Consider the following 26,544-nt stretch of genomic DNA (forward strand, 5'->3'; position numbering starts at 1 on the left):
TGATGACTTTTTTACAACCTCATTTCCCTGTATCATAATTTGCTGAGCTTTCATTAAAGATTAGATAAAATCTTACCAGTACTTTCAAAGAGATTTGATAAAAAACAAAACCTCACGCACAAAATGATTTAAAAAAAATTATCAGTTTTTTGACCATTTTTGAAGTCACTGTAAGCAGATATAAAATTGAACCCAAGCTTTAGAGCAGGCATCCCCAAATTGCGCCCCCCCCCAGATGTTTTGGCCTACAACTCCCATGATCCCTAGCTAACAGGACCAGGGGTCAGGGAAGATGGGAATTGTAGTCCAAAACATCTGGAGGGCCGAAGTTTGGGGATGCCTGCTTTAGAGTCACATATATACAACATTATATAGGCTCATCAAACACACAAGGAAGCTTTTTTTAGCTGCAGTAACAGTATAGACGCCGCTAGAGGATGATGTTTTGCTACCTCTCCTGTAGGTTCTTTTCCCAGCATGCCCGGCAGGGTCTGCTGGCTGAGTTTTGAGGTCCCAAAAAGGGGCTTTTACCTTGCGCAGGTGTGACATTTGTATAGCCTATGTTGCTAAGAACACTCCCCATTGTGGAATGTGGTGTTGTGTCCAAATTTGATACGAAATATATATATATATTTTGTATAAAAATATACGAGGGACCCAGGTGGCGCTGTGGGTTAAACCACTGAGCCTAGGGCTTGCTGATCAGAAGGTCAGTGGTTCGAATCCCTGTGGTGGGGTGAGCTCCCATTGCTCGGTCCCAGCTCCTGCCAACCTACTTGCAAAATGCAAGTAGATAAATAGGAACCGCTACAGCGGGAAGGTAAACGGCGTTTCCGTGTGCTGCTCTGGTTCGCCAGAAGTGGCTTTGTCATGCTGGCCACATGACCTGGAAGCTATACGCCGGCTCCCTCGGCCAATAATGCGAGATGAGCACGCAACCTCAGAGTTGGTCATGACTGGACCTAATGGTCAGGGGTCCCTTTACCTTTACCTTGTACTGCAGAGTTATTGAGATGAGGTTAGAGTTGTTGGAGTGAGTCTGGAGATTGTTACTGGTGAGAGAGCTGTACATGCGTTGCTTTGCTTTTTTGCTCTGCTGTACATAATAAAGCAACTATTTTAAGTTACTCTTCGTCAAATTTCTGTTCTTGATCCAGTGCACCGAGGCTGCACAGTCTTGCAGGGTGTCCGCTGCGGGGATCGGTATAAAGATCCACCAGTAGTGGTGACCTTCCTCTTCAGAAGGTCTGCTGAGAGACATCTCTAATGCCTTGGAGATTGGGGCACGTGTAAAGCGAGAGATCACGGAGAGGCAGCATGGCAGAGTGGTTAGAATTCTGGACTGGGGCCCGGAAGAGGCCAGGGTTCAAATCCCCCTGATGCCGCCATTAATGCTCACCAAGTGTGGCCGTGGGAGCCAATCGCCACATTCTCTTAGCCTGGTCTACCTCGCAGGGTCATTATGAGAATCAGGATGGGAGAAAGAGTAAAAGGCGAACAAGCTGGGTCCCTGGGCTTGACGCGGTGCGGCGCGGTGCGGCTGGGGCTGGGGCTGCTGCCAGCTCCTGCCGGCTGCTGCGGCTTCGCGCGCCGCCCGCTGAGCCCACTGCTGGGTCCCTGGGCTTGACGCGGTGCGGCGCGGCGCGGCTGGGTCTGCTGCCGGCTCCTGCCGGCTGCTGCGGCTTCGCGCGCCGCCCGCTGAGCCCACTGCTGGGTCCCTGGGCTTGACGCGGGGCGGGGCGGCTGGGGCTGGGGCTGCTGCCGGCTGCTGCCGGATGCTGCGGCTTCGCGCGCCGCCCACTGCTGGGTCCCTGGGCTTCGCGCACCGCCCGCTGAGCCCACTGCTGGGTCCCTGGGCTTGACGCGGCGCGGCGCGGCTGGGTCTGCTGCCGGCTCCTGCCGGCTGCTGCGGCTTCGCGCACCGCCCGCTGCCGGGTCCTGGGGCCCGTTCAGCCGGAGCTCGGCGCGTCGCTGTGCTGGGTCTCCTGGTGGGCTGGGGCTCGGCGCGGCACACGCTGCTGCATTTGCCGGCTCCCGCTGGGTCTGGTAGGTACCGGTACCCCCAAGACGTCTTATTTTCGGGGGATGTCTTATATTTTTTGCTTGTAAAAGATCGTGCCATGGCTTATTATAGAGGCACGTCTTATTTTAGGAGAAACACGGTAAATAAAGGATTTATGGAGCGGGGAGGAAAGCCACACCAAACATTGGCACAGAGTGGAATCACACCCGGTTCTGACCTCCGTCCTCCTCTCCCTCTTCCTTGAGGTTTATGCACTGATGCAATCCTGCTGGTCCTTCTCCCCGGCCCAGAGGCCTCCGTTCTGCAAGCTGGCACCCCAAATTGAAGCCCTGAGGAGCGGCCGCTGCAAAGTGCGGGGCTAGCAGGTGAGGAAGACTGGCCGGGAAATTGAATCTCTTAAAATCCAATTTCCGATGCACAAGCAAAACCACATGGCCAAAAGCCAAATGAAACTTTGGAGAGCCTGCCCCTTCTTCCGAGGGGCAGACGGCTCTTGCCCCTGAAGTTCTTCCCAATGTTGAGTCGGGATCTCTCTTCCTGTTGTTTGAATCCAGGGATCCTGTGTCCCAGGACTGACCTTCTCTTCTGCAGAGTCTGGACCTTGAACCCAGGACTTCATTCCACCCCGCTTCCCATGCTGGGCGCTTTGGGGGTGGCAAAAGGGGGGGCTTTCCTCCGCCTCTCCCTCTCATTGCTAAAGGATCTTTTTCTTTCCTTCTTTATGGCTGCAGAAATTAATAAAATTCTTTAAAAGTCAAAAATAAATAAACCCAAGCCTGCCGCATTTCTCTTTCCTCATCGTCTCCAGGACCGAAGAGCACGCAGAACTGAACGGCTGTGAGATTTTGTTTTAAAGAATAAATGAAAAAAATTACAGTGGTACCTCGGGTTAAGAACTTAATTTGTTCTTAACCTGAACCTGTTCTTAACCTGAGGTACCACTTTAGCTAATGGGGCCTCCCGCTGCCGCCGCCATGCAATTTCTGTTCTCATCCTGAAGCAAAGTTCTTAACCCGAGGTACCCTAACCTGGGTTAGCGGAGTCTGTAACCTGAAGTGTTTGTAACCTGAAGCGTTTGTAACCCGAGGTGCCACTGTAATTGAGGACAGACGCTGTCATTTCTTCAGTTGAAATGGAGACAGATTAAAGGGCGAGCAGGTGGATGTGGCCCTCAAATCTCACCAGAAGGCCCTCAGAATGATCCCCAGGCCACACACCCGCCTCCCTAGGCCACACACCTTCTCCATGGCCACACCTCTCTCCAGGGAAGTGAGTGGGGGTCGTCCACCTGGGAAAGGAGCCCATCTGGGAGAAGGAAAAGCCTTACCCTAAATGTCCACTGCCTTGCGGGATATTTCAGGAGAATAAAAGTGTAAACCCTGCAGAAATCTGGAGAGGAGTCCCTAAGGCATTTGGATGGTGCCTTGTACGCCCAACGTCTTGCTCTGCTTTCCTTTTTTACGCCATCAGTGAGGCCAGGGGGGGTCCTCATTGTCTGGGCAGCCCAGGACCCACAGACACACGACCCTGCGCCAAGGAGAGGTCACTTGGGTGCTGCTAGTGAAGCATTTTGACTTCACCCCCCGAAGGCACACTCCGTTGCACCTCAGAAAGAGAGCAATGGCCAAGATCAAACGAGTCTGTGGTACATATTGAGCAACAGAACCAGTGAAGGCGGTGAAGGTCCTGTGTGAGTGCCTGGAGGCGGTTGGAGGTTGGATGGCGGCTAACAGATTGAGGTTGAATCCTGACAAGACAGAAGTACTGTTTGTGGGAGACAGGAGGCGGGCAGGTGTGGGGGACTCCCTGGTCCTGAATGGGGTAACTGTGCCCCTGAAGGACCAGGTGCGCAGCCTGGGAGTCATTTTGGACTCACAGCTGTCCATGGAGGCGCAGGTCAATTCTGTGTCCAGGGCAGCTGTCTATCAGCTCCATCTGGTATGCAGGCTGAGACCCTACCTGCTGGCGGACTGTCTCGCCAGAGTGGTGCATGCTGTGGTTATCTCCCGCTTGGATTACTGCAATGCGCTCTATGTGGGGCTACCTTTGACCCAGAAACTGCAACTAATCCAGAATGCGGCAGCTAGACTGGTGACTGGGAGCGGCCGCTGGGACCACATAACTCCAGTCCTGAGAGATCTACATTGGCTCCCAGTACGTTTCCAAGCACAATTCAAAGTGTTGGTGTTGACCTTTAAAGCTCTAAACGCCCTTGGTCCTGTATACCTGAAGGAGCGTCTCCACCCCCACCGTTGAGCCCGGACACTGAGATCCAGCACCGAGGGCCTTCTGGCGGTTCCCTCATTGCGAGAAGTGAGGTTACAGGGAACCAGACAGAGGGCCTTCTCGGAGGCACCCACCTTGTGGAACGCCCTCCCACCAGATGTCAAAAAGAAAAACAACTACCAGACTTTTAGAGGACATCTGAAGGCAGCCCTGTTTAGGGAAGCTTTTAATCTTTAAGAAATTAGTGTATTTTAATATTTCTGTTGGAAGCCGCCCAGAGTGGCTGGGGAAACCCAGCCAGATGGGCGGGGTATAAATAATATATTATTATTATTATTATTATTATTATTATTATTATTATTATTATTATTATTATGTAAGGAAACTATGTGATGGTTTGCTCGTAATTATGACGATCATTCCTGGCTCTGGAACAATGGCAGTTCCTGTAAGGCATCGCACACCCTGCTTATCTGGCCTTTCCAAAGGCCGTCCTGCTTTAGCATCTGTCGATCAAGCAGGAGGATAAAGGCCAAAGGAAGCAATTATGTAAGCAAGGGTGAGCACAGCACCTGAATGCAAATCCAGGCAGGAACCGGTGCAAATCATAGCATTCTAGAGTTGGAAGGGGGTTCCCCACCCCAATCCTATGAGGAAGGCTAGGCTGAGAGAGAAAAGAGAGAGACTCCAACCACCTAGGAGGTCCTCACTGAGCGTCACAGCTGAGTGGTGGGATTCAAACCCTCGTCCCTCCTAGGTCCCGGTCCTACACACTAACCACTACACCGCCACTGCCTTTCTTCGTTTGCTGACATGGGAACAAAATATCACCCCCACCAGCCTTAGGGCTGCTCACCACCCCAATGCCACTTCACCAAGCCGGAACTCAAGGGCGCCATTTGCCCAACCCAAACCACAGCTGCCTCTTTTCCACAAGGAGGGCAGAATCATAGAATCTTAGAGTTGGAAGATAAAGGAGTTTTGGGGTTCCTGAGCGCAGCACGTCCTACCAGGAAGACCCCAGAGGAGTGTTGCATTGTGGGGCGTCAGGATTGTCAAAGCTGCTACAGTTTCAATGTTCAATTCTTTATTGCCATCCCTTTTGCAAAGGTTTTCCCCCTTCAAAGAAGTCAAGCCAGTCAAAGTGAAGCCAGCTGCACCGAGCCGTCTGTTTGGCTTACACTGAAGGGCTAAGGGCGAAGAATAAATTACCCCAACAAGCCCCCCACCCACCCACCCATAGCTGCCGCAGCCCCTCAAATACAGAAACACACACCCTTCCTGCGGTTCTCTGTCCAGGGGAGAAGAGTTTGAGAGAGTGGGAAATCCCTCCAGGAAACATTGCCCTCTGCTGCAGGAGACGAGTTCGAGAGAGGAGCAAATCCTGCAAGGAAAAGGGCATCCTCCATCACAGTTTCTCCCATTTGCACACACATCCAAAATCCCCACCCCCCACCCCAGGCCTCAGAGGTTTGGGAGAACAACTTTCTTCCCGCAGATCAAGTCCGGTTGATGAATGGCATCCCACATCACCAACATCTCATAAGGAACAAATCGGTGGACCAGGAGCAGCTCCTTGTAATAGCAGGGGTCGAAGGACTCGAGCTTGGAGGAGGGCACGCGCACCCCCACCGTGCGGATGCCCATGTGCGAGGCGGGCGCCAGTCCCGCCCTCTCCAAGCACATGCCCAGGTAGACGTCGTCGATGGGGAACAGCTCGATGCCCAGGGATTTTTGGTAGATGGTCCGCGAGGTGAAGCCGGACATGAGGAGCCCACCGCCGCCGCAATAGGGCGGGTACGACTTGGAGGTGGTCACCTGCTCGGGGACGTAATACTTGCTCCACTTCTCGCGGATGGGGCCCACATTGGTGATCAGCTGCCCCACAAAGAGATGCTCATCGCCCGCACCCGGGATGCCGAGAAGGTAGCGCACCATGTTGTCCGTGTTGGCGAAGACGTCGTCGTCCCCGTTGAAGACGAACCGCACGCCCGGGCAGCGAGCCTCCATCCAGGCGTGGAAGAGGACCTGCTTGAGTGTCAAGTTGAAGAAGCTGTCCTGGAAGCCCCACTGTAGGATGTCCCCATGCTCCTCCGTCTCCAGCTTCAGCAGCTGGCCAAGCTTGCGGGCATCGCGGGCATTCCCCGGGACCCCCGCCAGGAAGACCCTGCGGATGTGGACGCCCTCAAATGTCCGCTCACGGCCCCAGGTTTTGCGGATGATCTCACGGCGCTCATAGTTACCAGGAGAGGACTTGATGGCCAGCAGGAGGAAGACCTCGTGCGAGAACTCGGGGCGCCCGCATTTCTTCGGCAAGTCCAGGAGCAGCGGGAACGCCTTGCAGTGCTTGTAGCGCAAAAAGTCCTGGATGTGGCCCGGCAGCTCGGCAAAGCCAGGGACACTGGCCACGGAGACGTTCTCGCGGCACTCGGCAGCGGGGTTGCGCCAGGGCTGGGTGGTGGCAGCAGACGTGGATGGACTTGGGGTGGCGGCTCTGGGCTCCATCGAGACAGCAGGGTCCTCGTCTGTCTGGAGGAGAAAGAAGAGCCCCATGAAGCCCACCACACCCAAGACGGCAGCTTCCACCTTGTAGCACCAACGTCGCGACATTTCCACCTGGGAGAGAAGGGGAGAACAGAGTGGGTGAGAGGCACACGAGGTGTCAGAGGTGCTGATGTGGCTACTCTAGAGTAACGACTCCTCGCAGCATAGTCTTTTTAGACTTTTATTGAGTGCTGATTATTTACACTGGTCAGAACGATCTATATACATGCTTACGGTGAGGTGTCAGAACCTCCGAATGGAGATTGGCGTGTTTTCTTCCAGCAAAGAAGCTTTGGGAGACCCAACCTCTTCCCCCCACGTTTGCGTCTCAATTCCGGAGTTGGGGGAATTGGCCTTCCCCCCCGTGCTCACACCTTCCTGTCCCACCTGGGGCATGGGCTCCGCAACCTTGCCTGAGCCTCGGACACCACTTCCTGACTCTCCGCTGGAGGCAGAGCTCTCCCTGCTCTCCCCAGCGCTTGGGGATGGGCTGGAACTTAAGATGGGAGGGACTTCCCTGTATCCCTTGTCCCTCACACGAGGGATTCCTGTGTTTCAGGGGTTGGGCTGAATGACCCTGGGGGTCCCTTCCAACCCTACAGCTCAGGGAATGAGGTAGATTCTCTCTCACACACATACGCCCACCTAAGACTGATCCAGACATGAACCAGGAGTAAACCACACCATGCAAATAGGAGTTGACTCTTTTCTAGCCAAAACAGGATCTGCACAGGGTGTCAAGCCTAGTGAGCACAGCAACTATTCCCCAGTAGTTCTTACCCCCATGAAGCAGTCGCAGAGACTGAAAGTCCCCGCCTGCCCATAGCCAGCTAAGTCCCCTCCTCTCCAGGGTTTTCCCCAAGCAATTGGAGACTGCACCTACGAGCAGCCAACCTTTCCTCCACCCTTTTCATGCCTCTTCTGGTTCTGGGAGACAAAGAGGGGACACAGAAGGAAGAGACCCTTGTTCCTCTCCTGCCTCAGATTCTGGACTTCTCTCTGCCACCAACTCTCTCCGCTCACTAAGCTGTGTTACCTCTTCTGCTTCTCGTACCACACTCCTTTCCATCTTCTCCTTCCAGCCATTCATCATCGTCCCACCTCCAACCCCTTGTTCCTGAGCCTTCTTCCTATGGGGGTTCCTTTGGGTGTCCCCAGCCGTTTCCTCCCACCTCAGTCCCCTCCTCTTCAGGACTTTCCCCAAGCAATCTGAGGCTACGCCTGGGTGCAGCCAACCACGCTCTTTATCCCTCTTCTGGTTCTGGCAGACCAGCGGGGAGGGGAGTTGGTCACAACAGGAGGGGGCGATACCCGTGACTCTTCCCCAGCCAGACTCCTCTCAGCCTCTTGGCCTCCTTCCTCTCCAGAAACCTCTTCTGCCTCTGATTCTGGACTTCTCTCTGCCACAGCCTCTCCCTGCTCACTAAACCCTGTTGCCTCTTCAGCTTCCACCACCTCCTCCTCCCATTCTTCTCCCCCATCGTCTTCCCACCACCAATCCCCTGGCTGTGAGCCTCTTTCTCTGTGCCCAACCAGCCCATGAAAGCAGGACCATCCAAATGTCCTTATGGCTGGCTGCCTGCACTTTGTCTTAGGGACTCAGTGGCCCTATAGACGCTATGGGGTGCCAAACCCCAGCAGCCTTCATCACGGCCAATGCTCAGGGATGATGAATACCATCCAAAGATCCTAGTCCTCATGTTTACCATAAAAAGGGTGACCAGTGGGGAACTGCACCTGATGATCGGATTAAGTTGACAGTATTTCCTTGGACTTTGCTATTTTAACTCATGTGCAACTACTCATTCCACATGCTTATTTTACGGTTCTGCTTTTCCTCTTTTAATTTTTGCCTGTTAAAATTGAGATAGGGCTGAAAAGTGGAAACATAGCTGGATGGTACTGTGCTACAGTTAGAAAATTGGGGGGGGGGTCAGCAGGGGACAAAGAAGGGAGAGTGGTGGCCAGGTGGCGAAAGAGTGGGAATAGGGTGAGAAGCAACAATGGGTTATTTTCTGATTGATTAAGATGGTCCGAAACTGGAACGTTTTATGGAGCTGGTTGATACACCTGGGAGATCCGGAGTCCAGGGGAAGGGGGGTAGAATTAGATAAAAGTGGTTAAAGGTTATTATGATAGAAGAAATGGAAAAATGTTGATGAATGTATGGAAAAACTTTGGAGTATAAATTGTGAGGCTAAAGGAAAAATTAGAGATGGACGGGAAAATAAATTTAGATTTGGATTAATTAATGAATTATAGGTTGAGGACAGTCGATGTTGTTTTTTCCTTTGTGTAGATTAGAATTGGTTGTGAAATAATGGAAAAATTGTGTTAGAATGATTTAAGATGATAAAGGAAAATTGCTTAATTTAGATTTAATAAATGGATCCGGGGGGGGGGGGGAATCGAGGAAGTCCACAATGTCAAGTTAATGTAAGAATTTATTATGTTTTATTTTTGCTTTTTTGCGTTTGTTTTTGTATTGAAATGTTTGAAAATCAATAAATATTATTTGGGGTGGGAATTTAATTTTTGCCTGTTGTTGCAATCCTCCTCTCTGTTTTATATACATTATAAAAAGAAAATTGTAATAATAAACTTTACCCCAAAGGGTGTGTGTGTGTTCAGCAACACACAGAAGAGGACAGGCTGCTCACTATTGATGGAACCCATCCCAGTTTTGGAAGAGCAAACATTCGAAACTAGCACTAGCTTAACCCCGGGGCAGTTTCCATACAGTAAGGAGGAAATGCTGGGAAGGGAGCAGGAGGAGGAAGAAGTAGCCTATCGGTGTCCTGGAGCAACCAGGGCTCCATCCAGAGGGAAGACTCTGTGCAAATGGGAGCCTCGAGCACCTTGGTTTGTTGATCCTAGCAAAGCAACATAATAGTCTTATTTGTACCCCGCCCAACTGACTGCAGATGGTGACAGCAGTCACGAAATTAAAAGACGCCTGCTTCTTGGGAGAAAAGCAATGACAAACCTAGACAGCTTCTTAAAAAGCAGAGACATCACCTTGCCTACAAAGGTCCGTATAGTTAAAGCTATGGTTTTCCCAGTAGTGATGTATAGAAGTGAGAGCTGGACCATAAAGAAGGCTGATCACCGAAGAATGGATGCTTTTGAATTATGGTGCTGGAGGAGACTCTTGAGAGTCCCATGGACTGCTAGAAGATCAAATCTATCCATTCTTAAGGAAATCAGCCCTGAGTGCTCACTGGAAGGACAGATCGTGAAGCTGAGGCGCCAATGCTTTGGCCACCTCATGAGAAGAGAAGACTCCCTGGAAAAGACCCTGATGTTGGGAAAGAATGAGGGCCCAAGGAGAAGGGGATGACAGAGGACGAGATGGTTGGACAGTGTTCTCGAAGCTACCAACATGAGTTTGACCAAACTGCGGGAGGCAGTGCAAGACACGACTAAACGACTAAACAAACAAACAAAACAACTGACTGCATTGCCCCACCCACTCTGGACGGCTTCCAGCATATACAAATATATATATATATATATATATATATATATATATATATATATATATATATATATATATATAGGGTGCTTTTTGTTCCAACGAACCTTTCCCCACAACCGCTTACCCGATTGTCCTCAAATTTGCCCACAACATCGGGACCCCATTTCTGAAGAAGTGTGCATGCACACGAAAGCTCATACCTATGACAAACTTAGTTGGTCTCTAAGGTGCTACTGGAAGGATTTTTTGATTTTGATCGAGACCCCATGTGAGAGTGTCTCTATCCACTTACATTGTCCATACACACACCTAGGACAGGTAGAAACCTGGATTTGTATACCCCAAAATTGCCCCCTCCAGTGGACATCCTACAAACAACATCCAACATACTGCCAAAATCCCGCCCACTCCCCATCCACCCCGCCAAACGAAATCAAACATACATCCAAAATCCCGCCCACTGGCAAAATAACGGCCACTCTCCACCCCACCACAGCCCACCCCGGAGAACAGACCTCTGCCAGGGACCAGGCCACCCCAACAGTAGCCCACTCCCAAAGGACCCCCTCCCGCCATGGAGGTACCTACCCCAGAGATCCCCCCACTCCCCAGAGATGCCCCCCTAGGTCTTGGTCTTCACCATCCTACCCGATCCACAATCCGTGCCCTCCACTTATATCTCGCCCAATCCACGATCCCCACCCTCCACGGAGATCTCCCTACCGACACGAAACAGCCCAGTGGAGCCTACAGGGGAGTCTGAAGGGGGACTCTGAGGGCCCATTTCACAGACTGACCCACAGTGGGGCCTACAGGGGAGTCTGAAGGGGGACTTTGAGGGCCCATTTCACAGACTAAGCCAGGGGTCATCAAACTTTTTCAGCAGGGGGCCGGTCCACTGTCCCTCAGACCTTGTGGGGGGGGCGGATTATATTTTGGAAAAAAAATATTAACGAATTCCTATGCCCCACCAAATAACCCAGAGATGCATTTAAATAAAAGGACACATTCTACTCATGTAAAAACACCAGGCAGGCCCCACGAATACCCCTGAGATGCATTTTAAATAAAAGGACACATTCTACTCATGTAAAAACATGCTGATTCCCCGGGCCGGATTTAGAAGGCGAATGGGCCGCATCCGGCCCCCGGGCCTTAGTTTGGGCACCCCTGCACTAAGCCAAAGTGGGCCCTATAGGGGAGTCCGAAGGGGGACTCTGAGGTCCCATTTAGGACCTACAGGGACTCTGAGGGCCCATTTCACAGACTAAACCACAGTGGGGCCTCCAGGGGGTCTGAAGGGGGACTCTGAGGGCCCATTTAGGGCCTACAGGGGGGTCTGAAGGGAGACTCTGAGGGCCCATTTCACAGACTAATCCACAGCAACGCGTGGCAGGGTCAGCTAGTAATAATAATAATAATAATAATAATAATAATAATAATACATCACGCATTAACAAACCTTCCCCATACAGGGCTGCCTTCGGAAAGCCTCGTGCTCCACTTCCCACTCTGCATGTGAACAAAGGTGTTCTTGTGCAATTGAAGAAGTCCATCAAGGAAGGATGTGAAGCCGCAAGCAAATAAGTTGGCTTCCCTGACCTGCAGAGTGCAGAGGACACTCTAGCCTTTCGTGGCACGAAATAGGCAGACTGCGGAGGGGAGTCCTGTCCGTCTACTTAAAAGAATCATAATTTAAATCATTTTATTATTTCTACCCAGTCCATCTGGCTGGGTTGCCCCAGCTGCTCTCTATGTGAGATGCCTCCATGAAATGGCTTAGAGCAGGAGGTGCTCTTGTCAGGGGGGGGCCCTACACAACAAGGGACCAGGGTTGAGTGGGCAGAGCTTGGCGTGTAGAAAGGTCCCAGGCTCAATCCCAACTGGCAGCATCTCCAGGTGCTTTATTTTAAAATTATTTATTTAATAAAATTGTATAACAGCCTTCATCCAAAGATCATGGGGCAGATCACAACATAAAAATACAAAACAAGAACACAAAATACTGGGATATTAATCTGCCAAAGGCCTGGGAAAAGAGGAACGTCTTTGCCAGGCACCTTGTGGAGAACATTCCACAAGAAGAAGAAGAAGAGTTTGGATTTGATATACCGCTTTATCACTACCCGAAGGAGTCTCAAAGAGGCTAACATTCTCCTTTCCCTTCCTCTCCCACAACAAACACTCTGTGAGGTGAGTGGCGCTGACAGACTTCAAAGAAGTGTGACTAGCCCAAGGTCACCCAGCAGCTGCATGTGGAGGAGCGGAGACGCGAACCCGGTTCCCCAGATTACGAGTCTACCGCTCTTAACCACTACACCACACCGGAGCCGCTGCAGAAAAGGCCCTGTTCTCATGCTGCCACCCTCCAGACCTGTCTTGGAGGAGGCGCACAAACACTGCCCTTGGATAATGATCTCAGGATGGCTTATATGGGGAAAGGCAATCTAGTATTGCTCTCCTGAGCAAATGCCAGTATCCTGGAAGAAGCAAAGATCACCCGTGTCGAAGCAATGATTCTTCAACATCAACTTCGTTGAAATGGTCATGTTGTGTGGTTGCCTGATTATCGTCTTCCAAAGCAACTGCTCTATTCTGAACTCAAGAATGGAAAGCGAAATACCGGTGGACAACAAATGAGATTTAAAGATGCTCTCAAGGCAAATCTAAAAAAAATGTAGTATAAACACCGACAACTGGGAAACACTGGCCTGTGAGCACTCCAGTTGGAGAACAGCCTTTACCAAAGGTGTCCTGGGCTTTGAAGACAGTTGAACTCAGGACGCAAGGGAGAAACGTGCTAAGAGGAAGGCACGCTTGGCAAATCCACACCGTGATCAACTCTTGCCTGGAAACCAATGTCCCCACTGTGGAAGGACGCGTGGATCCAGAATTGGCCTCCACAGTCACTTGCGGACTCATTGTTAAAACCGTGTTTATGGAAGACAATCTTACTTGGCTATGAGGGAAAGAAGAAGAAGAAGAAGAAGAAGAAGAAGAAGAAGAAGAAGGAGGAGGAGGAGGAGGAGGAGGAGGAGGAGGAGGAGGAGGAGGAGGAGGAGGAGGAGGAGGAGGAGGAGGAGGAGGAGGAGGAGGCCGTCTTAAGGTCATCGGGCCCCCTTGCAGGGATCCCTTGGGTGCCTCCCCCACTCTTAAAAAAAGGAAACCTCTTACCTGGCATGCCGGGCAGCGGGGGCGGCGGGAGCCTCACGGCGGCCCCCGCACCTTACAGCGGGGCCGCGCTGTGCCATAGGCTGCCCACCTGTCCGATGCCGGATTGAATGGAGGAGGGGGCGCCGCTGCTCCGTGCGGCCTTCCTCCCTTCTCCCAGCGGGCCGGGGTCCCTGGGCAGGCGACTCCGGCGCTTGCTGGGTCCACGACCGTTTCCTTCCCGCCAACAGGGCGCTGGGTTTCATTGGTAGAGGTGATGCCATGTGGCGTCACCTCTACCAATGAAACACAGCGCCAGGGTGAGGGATGACCCTGGCGTTGCAGAGCGGAACAGGGTCCTAGTGCCCCCGTTCCGCTCGCTTACCTCCCTGCTCTCCCGGCGCGGCTGGTGGAGGGAAAAGGGAGGCCGCCGTGCAGCTCCCCCACTTGCCCCATAGGGCCCCCTGATCGCCCAGGCGCCCTGGCGCAATGCGCCACTAGAGTCAATGGGCGAGCTGGGCCTGAAGAAGATGAAGGAAGATGAAGAAGAGAAGACTTGGCTACGAGGGATAGAAGAAGAAGAAGAAGAAGAAGAAGAAGAAGAAGAAGAAGAAGAAGAAGAAGAAGAAGAAGAAGAAGAAGAAGAAGAAGAAGAAGAAGAAGAAGACGCTGTTCTGAGCCATTTTAGGTGTTACAGATCAAAAGCAGCACTTTGAATTAGGCAGCTCCTAATGTCAAGAGAAAATAACGGCAACATATCTGCAAAGGCAGAATATTAAAAGCATGATAAAACATCAGACATTAAAAACTTCCCTAAACAGAGTTGCCTTTAGATGTCTTCTAAAAGTCAAAGAGTTGTTCATTTACTTGACATCTGATGGGAGGGTGTTCCACAGGGCGAGCGCCACTACCGAGAAGGCCCTCTGCCTGGTTCCCTGCAACTTCACTTCTTGCAATGAGGGAATCGCCAGAAGAACCTTGGAGGTGGACCTCAGTGTCTGGACTGAACGATGGGGGTGGAGACACTCCTTCGCGTATACTGGGCCAAGGACGTTTACGGTTGTACAGGTTAGCACCAACACTTTGAATTGTGCTCAGAAACGTACTGGGAGCCAATGTAGGTCTTTCAGGACCGGTGTAATATGGTCCTGGCAGCCACTCCCAGTCACCAGTCTAGCTGCCACATTTTGGATTACAGTAGATGTAGTTTCCGGGTCACCTTCCAAGGTAGCCCCACGGAGATCGCATTGCAGTAGTCCAGAGCATGCACCACTCTGGCGAGACAGTCTACGGGCAAGGAGGGTCTCCACCTGCATACCAGATGAAGCTGGTAGACAGCCGCCCTGGACACAGAATTGACCTGCACCTCCATGGACAGCTGTGAGTCCAAAATGACTCCCAGGCTGCGCATCTTCAGGGGCACAGTTACCCCATTGAGGACCAGGGGAGTCTTCCACCCCCGCCCACCCCCGCCCACCCCCTGTCCCCCCAAAACGGTACTTCTGTCAGGATCCAACCTCAATCTGTTTGCCACATTCCATCCTCCAACCGCCTCCAGGCACCCACACAAGGGTCCCTCCCTCTATGAGCCTAACTCACAAACAAAATACAATAATGCTGTAATACTGATTGCAACACCATTCTTTGTAGCCCTGAACTGTGTGTTGATGGAGGGGGATAGCTTTAGCAGGAGACTCTTACTCTCAGGGTCATGGGTTTGAGCCCCACCTTGGCCACTGCAGGGGGTTGGTCTAGATGACACTCGGGGTCCTTTCCAACTCTACAATTAAATTTTTAAAAAACAACACCATCACAGCAGGCTTGTCCCTTTGCACCTTGAGGGTCTCTCCTCTTCATCTAGGCAAGCTCTGGCCTGTAAACACCCTGCCTGACTCTCAGGGCCGTCATAAGCATATCTGGCGCCCTGGCGCCATGGTGCGAAGGGCCCTCCGGTGCCCCCCCCTCGCCCCGTTTCCCAGCGCGGCTGTCTGGCAGGCACAGCACGGCTGCAGCAGGTGCAGCAGCGCGGCACCCCCTTGGCGGCCCGGCGCCCTGGCGCATTGCGCCACCCAGCCTTGCCTTAGGGCCGGCCCTGCTGACTCTCCAAGGCACCTGAAGGACTAAGTCAGTTTCGCACATGACAATGGTTAAGTCTCCCATCATTTCCTTTTCTCTGACCTGCGGTTATAATTATTCCCAGATCCTCTTCCTCCTTCCCAGCCAAGACTCGGTCTCTCTCTCTCTCTCTCTCTCTCTCTGTCTGTCTCTCTCTCTGCATCAATAGGAGTATAGCATCTAGATCTAGGGAAGTAATAGTACCACTGTATTCTGCTCTGGTCAGACCTCACCTGCAGTACTGTGTCCAGTTCTGGGCACCACAGTTCAAGAAGGATACTGACAAGCTGGAACGTGTCCAGAAGAGGGCAACCAAAATGGTCAAAGGCCTGGAAAGAATGCCTTATGAGGAACGGCTTAGGTAGCTGGGTATGTTTAGCCTGGAGAAGAGAAGGTTAAGGGGTGATATGATAGCCATGTTCAAATATATAAAAGGATGTCAGATAGAGGAGGGAGAAAGGTTGTTTTCTGCTGCTCCAGAGAAGCGGACACGGAGCAATGGATTCAAACTTCAAGAAAGAAGATTCCACCTAAACATTAGGAAGAACTTCCTGACAGTAAGAGCTGTTCGGCAGTGGAATTTGCTACCAAGGAGTGTGGTGGAGTCTCCTTCTTTGGAGGTCTTTAAGCAGAGGCTTGACAGACATATGTCAAGAATGCTTTGATGGTGTTTCCTGCTCGGCAGGGGGTTGGACTGGATGGTCCTTGTGGTCTCTTCCAACTCTATGATTCTATTATTCTATTATTCTCTTTGTCTCTCTCTCTGTGTGTGTGTGTGTGTGTGTGTGTGTGTGTGTGTGTGTGTGTTGTGGCAACAAGTCCCACAGAGCCACTGGTGCCAAGCGCTTGTTATCTCCCTGTTTGCTTTCTCCAAGCCACAGGCTCCAATTAAAGGAGTTCCCAACCTACCCCTTATCTGGCAGTACGCCTCAGCAAACAATTTGCGCAGCAAACCAGTCCAGAGACGTTTCAAAGTGCAAAGGCAGCAAGGAACAGATACCCAAAATGCAAAAGAAAAAAGAAAAGAAACTTTAAAAATCATTTCAGGGTGGTGAAATGGAGTCGTAGAATTGGAGGGTTGGAAGGGATCCCCGAGGGTCATCCAATCCAACCCTCTGCAGTGCAGGAAGCACAGCTAGAGAATCCCTGTCAGGTGCACCCCCCCCCCCCGATCTCTGCTTAGAAACCTCCCAACGCTGCCTTTCATGGGAGTCCACTCTGCCATTGAAGGACTCTTACCCTCAGGAACTTCTTCCTGATGAGAAGCCGGAATCTCCTTCCTCACCCTTTGAATCTGCCAGTTTGGATCCTGCCCTCTGGAGCAGCAGGAAACAAGCCAGTTGCATCTTTGACTTCAGCAGCTCTTTGGTCTGTTTTGGAGAAAGGAACTCCCTGCACCCTGCGGCAAATTTAATTCCTCGGTTCCAAATACTGTACTGAACCTTCCTCTTCTCGTCTGTCCTCCTGTTTTGCTCCAGAGTACAAAGTCCTACCTAGAGACTTGCACCTGGCCTCCGCTTGCACCCAAAGCCATTGCTTCCGCTCTCACTTCCCTTTCTAGCTATTTTGGGGTCTGTTTTGCAACCTCCTAGTCCAGTCTGACACTTTCCGGAAGCCATTAATAACTCGGTTTCCTGCATCGACTTTGCAAAGGCACAGACAGACCCCAGACCAGTTGGGAAATGCTCGCTTTGATATATTTATCCCAGCGTGCTTCACTGATCAAAACACAGGGAGCTGCGTCATTTACCAGTCGAGGGGGGGATGGACTAGATGACCCTGCAGTGGCTTCCCAGCAGGTTTTCGGGATTGCACCTGAGGATTTCTGCAGGAGCCAAGTTTCTAGACCTGAGTCAACAGTGTGATGTAGCAGCTAAAAAACCCAATGCAATTATGGGCTGCATCAATAGGAGTATAGCATCTAGATCAAGGGAAGTAATAGTACCACTGTATTCTGCTCTGGTCAGACCTCACCTGGAGTACTGTGTCCAGTTCTGGGCACCACACTTCAAGAAGGATACAGACAAGCTGGAACGTGTCCAGAAGAGGGCAACGAAAATGGTCAAAGGCCTGGAAACGATGCCTTATGAGGAACGGCTTAGGGAGCTGGGCATGTTTAGCCTGGAGAAGAGAAGGTTAAGGGGTGATATGATAGCCATGTTCAAATATATTAAAGGATGTCATATAGAGGAGGGAGAAAGGTTGTTTTCTGCTGCTCCAGAGAAGCGGACACGGAGCAATGGATTCAAACTACAAGAAAGAAGATTCCACCTAAACATTAGGAAGAACTTCCTGACAGTAAGAGCTGTTCGACAGTGGAATTTGCTGCCAGGAAGAGTGGTGGAGTCTCCTTCTTTGGAGGTCTTTAAGCAGAGGCTTGACAGCCATCTTTCAGGAATGCTTTGATGGTGTTTCCTGCTTGGCAGGGGGTTGGACTGGATGGCCCTTGTGGTCTCTTCCAACTCTATGATTCTATAGACCTCATGCTTTCGGGGGGAAAAGGATGGGTTTGAATGGAACGCCAGAAGTTGCTTTGCACTGAGTCAGACCAGCCTAATGAGCAGCTCTCCCCAGTAGGTCTTGCCCCAATGAGGCAGTTGGAGACCCTCCAAGGGTCCCAGTTTCCCAGGGATAGTTCTGGAACTACAGAAGCTGTCCCAGTTTCCCTCTTGACCCCAGAATGTCCCGCTTTCCCTCTTTCCTCCATGTCTCAGAGAACAATTAAAAGCTGTCTGCATGTAGGTGCATAAACAGAGCCCTGTTTATCCGGAAAATAAAATCCCTGCCTATAATTTTGAAGGCAATGGTCACCAATCTGCTTCAAAGTCTTTCCTTGTAATGCTTCCACAGCCAGCCATTTCTCAGAAACGCAGGTACTGTAGTGTCTCTTCCTTATTTATAATGTTATAAGAATTTTAAGGTCTTAGAAATGTTCATAAATGTACAAGGCAAACACGTACATAAATATATAAACCAATGACTGAAAACAGTACATTAAAAGTCCTGAAACCATTTTGTCCCTCCCAAATTAACCTCGTATTTCTCTGCGAGGTCGAAGGAAAATGGAAAGCCTCCCCATTGTTTTTTCCGTTCACAAATCCTGTCTTAAGGGCATGTCTGTGTATGAATAGGGTGAGCCTGTGACCTGGCTCAGTATTTATCATTACAAAAAGACTGGCCAGGCTCCCCAGGTAATCCAATAAAGTGACCATTAACAGGTACCGTAACCTGCTAGACAGGAGATAAACTACGCACTCAGATTTCTGTTGTAGGACGCCCCTTCTGTGATGTATGTATGATATATGGAGGGGTGGTCTTGCGCTCCAGGGCAGGGAATTTCAAAATGTCTATATAAGGGCAGGCACACCTTTGTTCTGGGTCCTCCTCTTTTCTCCTGCGTGAGAGGGGGCACCCTGTTGCATCAGTTCAATAAAGATCAAGCTTACTAGCTGCTTTGCTTCTCAGTTTTCTCCGGTTGGCCTCTGTTATTTTCTCCTACTGATGGAGAACCTACAAAGGACTCTATAAGGGCTCTTGTGTACCCCATAAGGGAATAAGGGCAAATTTTGTTTATTACAGTAACAGCAAGAGCTTATCGACAGTGGAGCAGACTCCCACGAGAAGAGGTGGGCTCTCCTTTCTTGGAGGCTGGGTGGCCATCTGTCTGAGATTCCTGCATTGCAGGGGGTTGGACTGGATGACCCTCAGGGTCCCTTCCAACTCCACATTTCTACGATTCTCCCTGTTAACAATTCCTGCATTGCAGGGGGTTGGATGAGATGATCCTCAGAGTTCCTTCCAACTCTACACTTGATTCAATACACCAGTCTTCTCAGGGGCTGAAGATCCCTAAGAACTGAGGAATCCAGATAGACTGTCACGGGACCTGGAGGTTCCGAAAGAAGAGCTGGATTGCTAGATCAGACCCAAAAATCAGCATTCTGTTCTCATCGGTGCCCTGCAAGAAGGATTCCAGCAAAAGTGCCCTCTCCCCTCCTGGGGATGCCAGGCACATTGCCACTGACTGTGGAGCACAGCCCCCCTGACTAGCAGCCATCAATAGCCCTCTCCTCCTCCATGAATTTGGCCAATCCTCTTTTAAAGCCATGCAAGTTGGTGGCCACTCCTGCGGCAGGGAGTTCCACAGCTTACTCTGAGCACCTGTGAGAGCAGGAGCTGGCCTGATCCCATCAGGTTCTTCTCCTGTCACCGGTGGAATGTTGCAGGGCTGCAACAAAACCAGAGCCCGCGTCAAGAAAGGGACCCCACCTCAAGTCACATTCCAAGCACACCCACCCCACAGCATTCGCCTTTGCATTGCACACAAAACTGGCCCCAATAAAAATACAGCCCAGGACATTCTGCTAGTTCAGAATGCAGCTAAGCTGGTTTCTTTGCAGGTGGAAATTGCCACAAGCCTCTTTGCACTCAACCCAAGGTGGCCAAACATGAGGCGAGGTCCACCCAGGGCAGTCCTGTGTGGAGAGGAGGCCAGCCGTTTCACACAGAATCGTCAAATTGGAAGGGGTCCCCGAGGGTCATCTAGCCCAACCCCCTGCAATGCAGGAATCTATCAGCCAACATGGGACTCAAACCCATGACCCTGTTGTATAGTTCTGATAATCTAGCTGTGAATCCTAGTTGTGAACTGGTTCTCAAAGTCACGCTCAGAGTGAGCGACTAGCCCCTAAGGCATCACCCAATGAGCTCTGTGGGGCTGAGCAGGGAGATTCGGACCCTGGTCCCTCCCTGGTCCTAGTCCAGCACTCTAACCACTGCGCCACCACTGCCTCCACAAATCTCAGCTAGATATGAACCATGGCAGGGGGTTGGGCTGGATGACCCCTGGGGTCCCTTCCATCTCTACTGTTCCACGAATGGTCTAGCTCAGCAGAAGGTAGCTTTGGCTACATCAACCTGTCCTGTTTAAATCTTTTGGGTAGCCAAATTCAGGGCGACCGCTATTCAGAGTAGACTCACCGAAACCAGAGCAAGCTCAGTGAGCCACACCAGCTGATTTTGGCAGGTTCTGCTCCGCGTGAGATGCCACCTCTGGAGGAAGAAGTGACTTTTTTATTTTGCAAACGGGACCAAAAAACCATTTCCAGAGAAAATACGAATAAATCTGTCCTCTGGGGAGGTTGCCAGAGCGCAGAGCCACGACTGGTTCTGCCACCCAGACAGTCCCCGGGAGACAACAGTTTCTCAACGGGGGACCAGAAATGCCTGTAGGGCGAGTCGCTCTTTTGCAAGCAGGCCCCAGGGCACGACAGGCCATAATAATTTGCCGAAATCTGCCCCAAATGAACAGTGAGTCACCGGAGGCTGAGCTTGGGTGCTCGATCTCCAGTGAACTTGGAGATCTCACAGGACCTGAAATCCAGGGGTCTGGGGGGACCCCAAGTTTAGCGGGAGCCAAAAAGGTGGTGAAGCAGCCCACCTAGTACAGCATCCTGTCCTCACAAGGACTGGGGAATTGAGATAGAACCCTGGAGGTTCTATAAGAGTACAAGAACACTGCTGGATCAGGGAAATGGCCCGTCTAGTCCAGCATTCTGTTCTCACAAATACCCATAAGGACCGAGGACTCACGATAGACTTCCTCTGGACCTGGAGGCTCCATTAGCACATACGAAGAGCCTGGCTGCTGGATCTGGCCAGTGACCCACTTAGTCCAGCATTCTGTTCTCATAGCAGCTGAATCATAGAATCATAGAATCGTAGAGTTGGAAGAGACCACAAGGGCCATCCAGTCCAACCCTGCCGAGCAGGAAACACCATCAAAGCATTCTTGACATATGCCTGTCAAGCCTCTGCTTAAAGACCTCCAAAGAAGGAGACTCCACCACACTCCTTGGTAGCAAATTCCACTGCCGAACAGCTCTTACTGTCAGGAAGTTCTTCCTAATGTTTAGGTGGAATCTTCTTTCTTGTAGTTTGAATCCATTGCTCCGTGTCCGCTTCTCTGGAGCAGCAGAAAACAACCTTTCTCCCTCCTCTATATGGTTGCCCTCTTCTGGACACGTTCCAGCTTGTCAGTATCCTTCTTGAACTGTGGTGCCCAGAACTGGACACAGTACTCCAGGTGAGGTCTGACCAGAGCAGAATACAGTGGTACTATTACTTCCCTTGATCTAGATGCTATACTCCTATTGATGCAGCCCAGAATTGCATTGGCTTCTTTAGCTGACCTATTGCCACTTTTCGGAAACCCCATAAGCAGGATTTGAGTGCAAGAGCAACTCCCCCCTCCTGCGGTTTCCTTCAACTGGTGTCCAGGAGCATTGATACCTCGGACTCCGGAGGGCAGAGGAGCATGAAAAATAAAACACGCCAATGCTATTCTGGGCTGTTGCAGCTTAGAAATTTGATTTATTCACGTATTTAGGCCTGGATTTAGATGGAGGGAGTGCAAACCTGACAGCCTGGTCGTCTCATGAGGGGTTTGTTCCCCACTAGAGACCAAAGCATCTCCAGAGGGGAAATGTCAGGTTCTGCACTTACACTTACACAAAAGCACCGCGACAACTCCCTGAAACGAGATGTAGTGTGAAGACTGTTGTATATTTTGGTGTTTTATATACCCTGTTTCTCATATTTTAAGACATACCCATAAAATAAGCCATAGCAGGATTTTTAAGCATTCAAGGAATATAAGCCATACCCCGAAAATAAGACATAGTGATAGGCGCAGCAGCAATGCCGGCCACGGCAGGAGGAGGAGGAGGAGGAAAAAAATAAGACATCCCTTGAAAATAAGCCATAGTGTGTTTTTTTGAGGAAAAAATAAATATAAGACATGTCTTATAATATGAGAAACACGGTATATATATATATATATATATATATATATATATATATATATATATATATATATAATATAATTGTTCATAAAGATCCACATGAATGTACAGGCACATGTCTGAAGCAGCACAGGAAGACAGGCCTGACTGACACCATTTTGACTCTCTCTGACCAGAATCTCACTCACATTTCCACATGGCTGTCAACCTGGGAGCCATAATCCTGTAAGCCGGAGGTTCTGCCAACTGGACATTTCCCCATAAATGGTGCCAGACTACTAGCCATCTCATTCACAATGGAAGACTCCTCCGAACAAAAGATAGTGATCAACTTTTAGGAAACTGTTAATTTCTCTTTGTGTTTAGGAATTCACACCTGGGAGGGGTAAGAGGAGGACTAGGAGAGGTGTCAAAGGTGCTCAGATCTCTACCTTGAACCCTCCCTTTTTGTGAGGTATTGATTATGTAGCTGTGATGTAGGAATGATGTATTTTGGGGGTGTTTCTTGGTGATGGGAAAACTGATAAAAGTGGAGGTTCTCTTTTGTTCTGGGTTCCTTCCTTGTTCTCCTGCGTGAGGAGAAGGACCCTGTTGCAGCAGCAAAAATAAAAGGCTTTGCTTCTCAAAATTCTCTGTTATATTCTCCGACCGATGGAGAACCCCATAAGGGCAGATTTTTGCTTATTTCAAAGACAACTTAAAACTAATGACTATTCAAAACTATATAAAAGTATCCCGCACTTAAGTAAATAAGAAAGAAAATAAACTTATTCTAAGTGACCTATAAATCAAATCACCTGACGAGATGCCGGCTATATACTGTACTCTCGTTTCCCTGGAAATATCTTCCTCAGAAGGAAAAAGCTTTTTAGTTTGGTTTTTTTTTTAAAAAAAAATATCTTAATGTTTAAACTAACTCAGACTAGAGTAATGAACTCCACAAAAGGTTGAATAAAACAGAGCAGTCGGGGAAATTTTCCCAAAGAAAGCTGAAATGGTTCGTTTCTCCCAGAGGATACATTGTATTTCCAAGTCGAAGACGAGCCGAAAATTCTGAATCCTTAGCAACTTGTGAGAGAAGCTGCAAAGGACAATGGCTTTACCCAGCAGGCTCCAGTACAGGAAAAGACTCAGGAGCTTGGTCTCTCAGTGAGACGACAATAAGCTAAAAACAAAAGGCTCAAATAAGATCTGGCTCTGGGAGGGAAAGAAGAAGAATGAGGGGAAAAGAAAAGGGGGACAGGAATGGGAACAATTGAAGGAGAGGGGAAGAGTGTGTTTGGTATTGGAGTGGGCAAGAGAAGGAGTGGGGTGAAAGACACATAGAATTATTAAATAAGGCTTGGAGAAAATGGTATGAAAATGGATTGTTACAAGGAACTGGTCGGGGTTTACAGGGGATTGCTAACCGGGGAAGGGAGGGGGTAGTAATAATAATAATAATAATAATAATAATAATAATAATAATAATAATAATAATAATTTCTTTTTGGCAGGTGAGTAATAAAGATTAAGGATAATTGGGAATTTTTTAAAGGAAATTTAAAGGCTATGGGGTTTTTATAGACAGAATATTTTCTTCTTCTTTTTTCTTTTTAAGGGAATTTGATATGATATAAAAAATTAGTTGATTACGTGAAGATTAAGACTGTATTATTAGAGAAATATGTTAAATTGTGAAGATTGCTAAAGCTGGGATTAAAACGGACTTGGGAAGGGAGGAACGGGGAAGTTGATGAAGATAGGAAGAATGTTTAGATAAGATTGAAATTTATTTTTCTTTTTTTCTTTTTCTTCTTCTTTATTTTGGTGGTGTGTTTTTTTTAAGCAACGCTTTCCTTTTTTTGTGCTCTATGTAAGATAAAAATCTATGTTATTAGATTATGAGAGATGTATAAAGCTGGAAAATCTTCAATAAAAATTATTTTAAAAAAGAAATAAAAAAGAAAGAAAGCTGAAATTGTTTTAACGGAAGGTTAGATAACCTCCAAAGATTATTAATCAACAAAAAACATCTTCTTGCAAGATTCAACTAATGGCTGTGCAAGTTTACTAAAGCCAAGGTGTTCTAATCTAGTGGACATATCTCAAAGTTTAAACCACAAGCTGCATCAGCCTTCTAAAGTAAAGGTGTTCAAACAAACCTAACTCTGACAAACATAATCTAAGAAGGATGTTGACAAGCTGGAAGGTGTGCAGAGGAGGGCGACCAAGATGATCAAGGTTCAGGAAACCAAGCCTTATGAGGAATGGTTGAAGGAGCTGGGTATGTTTATCTTGGGAAAGAGGAGGCTGGGAGGAGATATAAGAGCCATCTTCAAACATCTAAAGCAGGCATAGGCAACCTTGGCTCTCCAGATGTTTCGGAACTACAACTCCCATGATCCCTAGCTAACAGGGCCAGTGGTCAAGGATCATGGGAGTTATAGTTCCAAAACATCTGGAGAGCCAAGGTTGCCTATGCTTGATCTAAAGGGCTGTCATATGGAAGATGGAGCAAGCTTGGTTTCTCCTGCTCCAGAGAGTAGGACTTGAGCCCATGGCTTCGAGTGACAAGAAAGGAGCAGCTCTCCATGGTTTTAGTCCAACCTGGAGATGCCCTCAAAGGATTGACCTCGGGTCCCCCTGCATGCGGAGTGAATGTTCTGCTGAACTACAGTCCTCCCTAGAAATGAAGAAAGATTCTAGTCCTCTTGGTTCCCAACAAAAGGATGGCATAAATAGGAATACCGGACGCTGTTGAGTTTCCCAGCTTGGGAATGTCCACACCGACTGGCAGCAGATCTCTGGGGTTTGGGGAAGGGTGCCTCTTCCAGCCCTACCTGGAGACACTGTGGGGTTCAAATCCCCCCCCACTCAGCCATGAAAGGTCTGGCCTGGGGAGCCACCCATGTGGCCTCTCAGTCTAGCCTACCCCGAAGGATTGTTGTACAGTTCACATGTAGAGAGAGAGAGAGCCACATTCCCCCTTCTCGCTGGCTGGGATCTTTGGAACTCCCTGCCTCAGGAAAACAGCCCAGATCCTTCCTGGCTGAAGATTTCCTTGTTCCAACAGTCTTTGGGGAACTGACTCCTTTTAATGAAAAGGTTGCTGCTGTTTCTATCGTACATTTAAAACAGATTTTATAGATATATATAGTCTTATTTCTATCGATGTTTAACTGCTTTTCAATTACCCCCCCCAAAAAAATGTGGTTCTTGTTTTTATATGTCAGCTGCCTTGAGTCCCTTTCACGTGGGGTATAAATAAATACATAAGAATAAATGAAAGCTTCATCTGGAACAGTCTGCCTCTTCTAGCTCTTCCAAACTACAACTCCCAGAGGCCCCAGCGGCACGGAGGACATCAATCCCTGCAGGGCTGATCACGGCTGTGCCTGTTTACTGCTCAGTATAGCTCTTCATTATTATTATTTGATTATTTAATTTTTATACCATTTAACTCTTGCCGGTTCTTTATTCTTTTTATAAAAACACCTTCATCCAGAAATAGCGTTTAACGGCTGCAAAGATTTATAATAGCTAAAAAGCAAACACTAAGATTGTAAAGCAATAGCTAAATGCTAAGGTTATAATAGCTTAAAAGTGCGTAAGATTATAACAGATAAAAACTGGAAGGGGGGGGGGAAGCACATGCTCCACTACACCAGAATGGGTTGAGAAAAAATTGGAAACTTTGAGTAAGATACAGTAATTAATTACAACAAGCCCCACGTGTTAATGGGGAGGAAATAGATTTGATTATTATTATTATTTTGGCAATGTTTTGGATCAACAAGCTCAGGGACAAAGTTCAGCTTGATGCCGCATTGAAACTGCTGTGACCATATTACTTTATCATGGGTTGGTTGTGCTTATCTGAAGAATAATTCCATGCATGTACAGACACACATCCTAATTCTAATTGGGGGGGTTTGCCCACCCACCCCCCAATAAAAGCACCAACGCTTCTGAATGGACTCACTCACCCAGAGCCTGAGCCTTCTCTCCGCCTTGCAGGACTCCGGCAAAGAGTCCGTCTGCCTCGCGCACCTGGTAGCCTGACTCACCTGGGCAGGTAAGGGGGCGGGGCCAGGCACGGGCTTGAAGGCACACCCACGCCCAGAGCAAGGTCTGCTCCAAGTGCCCCCCAAAAGGAGGGGGGGAAGCAGAGCGAGGTCCTGCCTGGCTTTCTGGAAGGAGAGCCTGATAAGATTACAGGTGTG

The 26,544-nt window shown here is 49.4% G+C and overlaps 2 protein-coding genes across 7 annotated transcripts in view; one reads left to right on the plus strand and one right to left on the minus strand.

Moving 5' to 3' along the window:
- JAK3 (Janus kinase 3) overlaps positions 1 to 2,815 on the plus strand; it is a 30,765-nt gene extending 27,950 nt beyond the window's left edge. For 2 of the 3 annotated variants that reach the window (XM_035120211.2, XM_035120213.2), the window contains exon 24: positions 2,269 to 2,815. In XM_035120211.2, coding sequence (XP_034976102.1) covers positions 2,269 to 2,385 — 117 coding nt within the window. In that variant the 3' untranslated portion in view covers positions 2,386 to 2,815. The remainder of the gene's footprint in view (positions 1 to 2,268) is intronic. The other variant, XM_035120212.2, reaches the window with a different exon arrangement.
- Positions 2,816 to 5,470: 2,655 nt separating this feature from the next.
- On the minus strand, positions 5,471 to 26,341 carry B3GNT3 (UDP-GlcNAc:betaGal beta-1,3-N-acetylglucosaminyltransferase 3). Of its 4 annotated transcripts, XM_035120803.2 has the most exons (3): positions 26,308 to 26,341; positions 11,734 to 11,946; positions 5,471 to 6,865 (listed from the first exon to the last, which is right to left on the minus strand). In XM_035120803.2, the coding sequence occupies exons 2-3, from the start codon at positions 11,740 to 11,742 to the stop codon at positions 5,714 to 5,716; spliced, it is 1,161 nt and encodes a 386-aa protein (XP_034976694.1). In that variant the 5' UTR covers positions 11,743 to 11,946; positions 26,308 to 26,341; the 3' UTR covers positions 5,471 to 5,713. The 4 variants fall into 4 exon arrangements, with proteins under 4 accessions (XP_034976694.1, XP_034976697.1, XP_060131415.1 ...); XM_035120806.2 differs by lacking the exons at positions 11,734 to 11,946; positions 26,308 to 26,341 and adding an exon at positions 16,776 to 21,406; XM_060275432.1 differs by lacking the exons at positions 11,734 to 11,946; positions 26,308 to 26,341 and adding an exon at positions 15,600 to 21,406.
- Between the last annotated feature and the right edge of the window lie 203 nt (positions 26,342 to 26,544).

This window comes from Zootoca vivipara, chromosome 6 (genome assembly GCF_963506605.1).
Source record: "Zootoca vivipara chromosome 6, rZooViv1.1, whole genome shotgun sequence".
NCBI classification, from domain to species: Eukaryota; Metazoa; Chordata; class Lepidosauria; order Squamata; family Lacertidae; genus Zootoca; species Zootoca vivipara.